The following is a 6,664-nucleotide window of genomic DNA, read 5'->3' on the forward strand; positions in this document are numbered from 1 at the left end:
TCATATATTCATACGTACATATTTTTCATCCCTTTACACTTGTGTGTATAAGGTAGTTGTTGTGGAATTGTTAGGTTAGATTACTCGTTGGTTATTACTGCATTGTCGGAACTAGAAGCACACGCATTTCGCTACACTGCATTAACATCTGCTAACCATGTGTATGTGACAAATAAAATTTGATTTGATTTGATCTAAAGATATGAATATCAATATGTACTTTCTCCAGAACACAGTTGGATAAAATGTACAAAGAGTTTCCACATGGTCAGAGTTACTGTTTTAAATGAGTAGTTACTGTGTAGTTACATATCACAGAGAAATCAATAATTCCATGAAAGAACATGGTATTGGCGCAACTAATTGTAAAAGAGTGACCTATCAGTGATCCTGAGACAGGAAGAAGGAGGGGAATAGTGAACTTGAAGCTGCTGCTAGGCATAAAGTCCAGTCTCATTATGATGACAATGCACAGTATAATATAGCAAGTGAATATTTCCAGATGTCTGACTGGGTCTGTCATTAGGAACATGCTGAAACTGGCAAAAACACAAATTTCCCTCTCTAACATAGAGCGCTCTAAATCGAACCAGACAAGCCACTTAACTTATGAAATGGGCCCTTTACGGAAGACGGGGCTATCATGGAGAACAATATTATGTGTTTTCAGAAGTGGTAATAAAAGAGAAATAAAAAAAATCCCTCCTTAATCACATTTATGTAACATGAAACCAGTGCTAAAGTGTTGTGGAATAGATAGATGTTACCATGGCATCGTTTGACTGCATGAAGAGAGCATGGTCACCTGATGCCATAGCTTCTACTGTAATAGCCCATAAACCCTAATGCAATCATCTCTCTTGTCAAGGTATGGGATGACCCTCATACAATGATGCGTCTATTCTCCCTCCTCTCCTCACTGGTGATGGTTAGATATGTTTGTCTCAGATGGAATAATGACAAGATACACTGGTTATACCTCTCCTTGAACATGAATCAGGGAAAAAGATAAAAGTCAGACAACCCGTACAGTCAATCCTTCATTTTAACAGCCAGAGAATTCACCACTGATCAAATGAAGGAGGGCTGCATGTGAAGAGAGGAATCTCATTATAGTGAGGGAGGGCACTGCTTGCTTGATGGTAAGAGAGTTGGGTTGGGGATCTACAGTGTGTGTTGAAGGGGAGGTGGGGAGGAGGGTTGTAAATACCCCGCTAGTGAATACCTCAGATAAATAAAAGAGAGAAGAGGGAGTATTTTACTAAGCCAACTGATTCCATGAAATCTGCTTCCTTCCTCTCTGAGGGGACTGGCATATTATTCACGGAGGCCCTCTGACTTTCTGGAGCTCTGCTTAGCGTTAATGCAGTGACATAATCGGTGAGTAAGTCTAGCATCAGCATTTCGCAGCAGGTGTTTTTTTCTGTCTCCTGGGCAGGTGACCTAATCGCTGGAGCTAGAAATGAGAGCACTAATCCATCAAAGTGACACGATCAATCCCCCCATGTCCACCACAAGCTAGGGCAGGCTTCCACACCCACCCACCAGCCTCCACACACACCAACCAGCCTCCATACCCAGCCACCAGCCTCCATACCCACACCTCCACACCCACCCACCATCCTCCACACACACCAACCAGCCTCCATACCCAGCCACCAGCCTCCACACCCACCCTCCACACCCACCCACCAGCCTCCACACACACCCACCAGCTTCCACACCCACCCACCAGCTTCCACACCCAGTCACCAGCCTCCACACCCAGCCACCAGCCTCCACACCCAGCCAACAGCCTCCACACACACCCACCAGCCTCCACACCCAGCCAACAGTCTTCACACCCAGCCAACAGCCTCCACACATACCAACCAGCCTCCACACACACCCAACAGCCGCATCACCAAGATTCCCAAAGCAATCCCATTCGCTTAGCAGGCAGGCACACAGGAACACAGAGTGTTCCGTTCCCCGGTTTCTGTATTCTGGGTTTGTTTGTGTATATGTATGTGTGTATTTCAGGAAATGGCTTCCTGGATTCGAAGCAGCTGATTGGTCGGCCCCATCGAGGACTGGAGGTCTGATCCCTCCTTCTCGTTAGGGGATACAGCTGTCGGCAATTACAAACTCCTTCTGCAGCTGGATAAAAGCCAGTGTTCCTTTGTTAGGAGAGAGAGCTTCTTGGATGTCCTGTGTTGGTTGTTGCGCAGAGACAGTGTTGTTGAAAGTATTTTGTAGCCGATACTTCTGTGGTATGTGTGTGCCAATCGGACTCAGTGTTTTTGATTATTGAAATTGTTCACCTTAAGTTTGTATTATTGTTACATTTGTTCCCAGGAGGGAAGGGGAAGGCACCTTGGCCTGCGGGCATACATATACCCATAGTATGTACTCTGTCTATGGACACTAGGTAAGACCTGGGCGGACCATCCTCTGTATGTTAGTTAGCGCGCCAGGTGGTAAGGTTAGGTAAGTAGTGGGCAGGTAGGTAAGGTAGGAGAGAGGACTCTAACTTTTACTTTCTTTGCTTTGGTTCTGTCCAGCCCCTTTTCCCCACATTACCATGTCAAGGAAATAAATTCTCAGTAAACGGTAATGTTCTCTGCCTCCGTCATCCTTACCCGTACCTACAATCACATACCTCTTTCACTCCACGGGGAGTTGAGTGTAGCAGGGTGTTGCGTTCCCTCCAAGAGGTGTGCGTAACGCAGAGTCACCAGAGAGAAATAGGAGAGTTACACTCAGGGTCTGAAGGGTCAAGAAAAAACCGTAGGCCTACTACATTTGTGTTACAGTACCCTGAGAGAGGGTGGCCAATCCAGAGGACATTCATTCCTCTCAGACAGGGATGATGTTGGAGTGTCCTTTTCACTAATCTGATCACTGTCTGCTGTGTGAGGTCCTGCAGGCCGGGGTAATCTCATTACCGTCTCCCATGTAGAGGGGTTGCCGCCTGTGGGGCCAGGCCTTATGCCCCACACACCTGCTCTCTCACAACAGGCCCGTGTGCGTACACACACACACACAGCGATCTAATCAGGTGATATGCAAGCCATTGATTTCCAACTTTTCTTCCGTATGGTTTTGACTATAATTTCTATTGATGCCGATGGGCCCGTGGAGAAAGGAGAGGAGACAGGATGGTGCTATTGAGATTTAGACAAGGTGAGGCAGAGCTGCATGATGGCGAGGCTTCTCCATGTCTCGCCATCCTCATATTCCCCAGGGCTCCAACATCACCAGGCATGGTCATTGAAGAATGTTGAAATTCTACCATATAATGGAAGTTAACCACTCCAAACATAAAATATTTGCTATTTATTGAAGAACAAATAAATCAATATATAAGTATTTTTTTCAATCTTTATCTTTTTACATTGAAAGGTTAGTGATATGCATAAACACATACATTCAAAATTTTCAAAACACTGCAACATAGTTTTAAATGACAATGCAATTATATTCTCCATGTCAAAAGCGACCAAGTTCATATTGATGAGAATGTTACTTTGTACACCATGCTGAGGAGAAACAAGTTGAATGGGGAAACTCTTACATTCAAGTGTTCATACACTATGGTTTTCCACCTTCAGAGAGACTTTCCCTGGAAGGATCTGCAGTGTTTGACCATTGTGCAAATGAAAGTGTGGATACATCCTCTCTGTACATTTGTGCTGAATTGTTTTGAGTTTGCGAATATGTGGACTAAGACGAAAGAAGGACACCTCCCATTTGTCCCAGGAAACTCTAATCCTCTGTGTCTTTTTCGTCATGTTATAAGGTTCACCATCACGTACCCCAACAGCCCATAATCCACTTTTTTTATCTATCTTCCTACTAACAGACTCGCTGGCCACTCCTACACTCCAGTCATCACTTTCTCCGACTTCTACATCCCAGAAGTGTGTCCCTGAAGTGAACCCCTCTGAACCCAAGATGTCACGATAAAAATCAAACCTCTCTGGGTTGTCTGGGAGAGACTGTAGTTTATCTTCAGGTCTTAGGCTGGTCAGATCTTCAGATAGATAGAGACTGGGATGTGCAGTGTTTGGGTCTAGAACCACAGGTGTGTATTTCACTGCCTTCTGCATCTTCTCCCAGACTTGGAAACTGAGGTTGCCCAGGTGTTTGGCCAAGTTGATCAGTGCTCTTGAGCCCAACTGTGGGTCCTCAGGCACACTCTGCGTTCTCTCCATTATCGTTTTGTAGCTCTGCAGGAACGACACATCATCATCCACTGCCAGTTTCTCCTCCACAGCCCTAATTGTGTCTGACAGAGATGACATGATCTCACTTATCTCGTCTACTCTCTCCTTCATCCTTTTGTTTTTCTCCTCCTCTTCCTCCTTCAGCACACCTAGTCTCTCCACCTCCTCATCCCTCAGGAAGCAGTGTAGCTTATCAAACTCCTCCTTTATCTGCCTTTCTGCTCTCTGGGTCTGCACCCTGATGTGAGCAACCATTTTGTCACAGGTGAGCTCAGCTTTGCTAAAGGCAGCCATTTTCTTCTGCAGGGCCTCCAGTTGGGGTCTGAGTCCCTTCCTCCTCTGACCTGCTGCCTTCCCCACAGAGCAGAAGCTGTGGTCTGCGTGCTCCAACACACACTCCACACACACCAGACACTCATCCTCTAAGCAGAAGAGCTGGAGCTTCTGGGAGTGTAAGCTACATACACCCTGTGGACCCCTGTGGCTGGTGTTTTCACTCTGTGAGAGCCCGCCCGTAGCCTCCTCTACCACCCCCTCTGTAGCATTCTTTGCAGACTCCTCTGTCAGCTCCTCGGTTGGCTCCTTTGGGGGCCCAGGAGTGTCCTTGGTCTCCCTCTCCCTCAGTAGAATCTCACAGGTATGCCTCAGGGCTAGGTTGGGAGGTGGCTGGTCTCTGGAAGACCTCCTTCTGCAGACTGGGCAGTCTTGCGTCCCTCCTTTACTCCAGGTCTCCTCCAAACAGGCCCTGCAGAGGCTGTGGCTGCAGGAGAGGATCACCGGCTCCCTGAAGATCTCACAGCACACTGGACACGATAGATCCCCTTCCAAGAGAGAGAAACTGTCTGCCATCCTCGCAGGAGTACTGTACAGTGAGTGAGAGAGTATGTGTGAAAATGAGGAAGAAAATGTGTTTGTGTGTGTGTAAGAGAGAGAAAGACAAAGAGAAAGGGGGGTGGATGTAGGCGTGTGAGTGAGAGAGCTTCTATGACTGGAGAGGAAAATACTTTCACTTTCACAGAAACAACTTAAGGCTTGGAAACGAAAGGCAATGAAACGAAACTTAAAACATAGAAACAAAAGGCATAGAAACTAAACATAAGGCATCTCTCAGAAATGAAACGTAAAACATACTGGGACACAACATTACAGTTTTGTAGTATGTATTTGGTCTTCAAGGTTTGACATAACACTTTTATACATGATTTTATACATGATTTTGGACCCATCATAAAAGTAATAATTTAAAGTTGTAAAGTGTATTTGTCACGTGTGCCGAATACAACAGGTGTAGACCTTACAGTGAAATGCTTACTTACAGGCTCTAACCAATAGTACAAAAAAGGTATTAGGTGAACAATAGGTAAGTAAAGAAATAAAACAACAGTAAAAAAGACAGGCTATATACAGTAGCGAGGCTATAAAAGTAGCGAGGCTACATACAGACACCGGTTAGTCAGGCTGATTGAGGTAGTATGTAGATATGGTTAAAGTGACTATGCATATACAGTATGATGAACAGAGAGTAGAAGTAGTGTATAAGAGGGTGTGGTGGGTGGGACACAATGCAGATAGCCTGGTTAGATAATGTGCGGGAACACTAGTTGGTCCGCCCAATTGAGGTAGTATGTACATGAATGCATAGTTGAAGTGACTATTCATATATGATAAACAGAGAGTAGCAGCAGTGTAAAAAGAGGGGTTGGGGGGGCACACAATGCAAATAGTTTGGGTAGCCATTTGATTACCTTTTGATGAGTCTTATGGCTTGTTGGTAAAAGCTGTTGAGAAGCCTTTTTGTCCTAGACTTGGCACTCCGGTACCGCTGCCATGCGGTAGTAGAGAGAACAGTCTATGACTGGGGTGGCTGGGGCCTTTTTACAATTTTTAGGGCCTTCCTCTGACACCGCCTGGTGTAGAGGTCCTGGATGGCAGGCAGCTTAGCCCCAGTGATGTACTGGGCCGTACGCACTACCCTCTGTAGTGCCTTGCGGTCAGAGGCCGAGCAATTGCCGTACCAGGCAGTGATGCAACCAGGATGCTCTCGATGTTGCAGCTATAGAACCTTTTGAGGATCTCAGGACCCATGTCAAATCTTTTTAGTTTCCTGAGGGGGAATAGGCTTTGTTGTGCCCTCTTCATGACCCTCTTGGTGTGTTTGGACCATTCTAGTTTGTTGTTGATGTGGACACCAAGGAACTTGAAGCTCTCAACCTTCTCCACTGTAGCCCCGTCGATGAGAATGGGGGCGTGCTCGGTCCTCCTTTTCCTGTAGTCCACAATCATCTCCTTAGTCTTGGTTACATTGAGGGATAGGTTGTTATTCTGGCACTACCCGGCCAGGTCTCTGACCTCCTCCCTATTGGCTGCCGTCGTTGTGGAGTGCAATAGAGATTGCATCATCTGTGGATCTGTTGGGGCGGTATGCAAATTGCAGTGGGTCTAGGGTTTCTGGGATA

The 6,664-nt window shown here is 46.1% G+C and overlaps 1 protein-coding gene across 1 annotated transcript; it reads right to left on the reverse strand.

Annotated features, from left to right (window-relative positions):
- Positions 1-3,303: 3,303 nt before the first annotated feature.
- LOC112233103 (zinc-binding protein A33-like) lies at positions 3,304-5,130 on the reverse strand. The gene has a single exon (XM_024400514.2). It carries the CDS (start codon positions 5,055-5,057, stop codon positions 3,567-3,569), a length of 1,491 nt encoding a protein of 496 aa, XP_024256282.1. The 5' UTR covers positions 5,058-5,130; the 3' UTR covers positions 3,304-3,566.
- Between the last annotated feature and the right edge of the window lie 1,534 nt (positions 5,131-6,664).

This window comes from Oncorhynchus tshawytscha, linkage group LG11, assembly GCF_018296145.1.
Source record: "Oncorhynchus tshawytscha isolate Ot180627B linkage group LG11, Otsh_v2.0, whole genome shotgun sequence".
Lineage (NCBI taxonomy): Eukaryota > Metazoa > Chordata > Actinopteri > Salmoniformes > Salmonidae > Oncorhynchus > Oncorhynchus tshawytscha.

Bases quoted from the DNA above. Each gene is read 5' to 3' on its own strand.
- LOC112233103 (XM_024400514.2), bottom strand. From the start codon at position 5,057: ATGGCAGACAGTTTCTCTCTCTTGGAAGGGGATCTATCGTGTCCAGTG.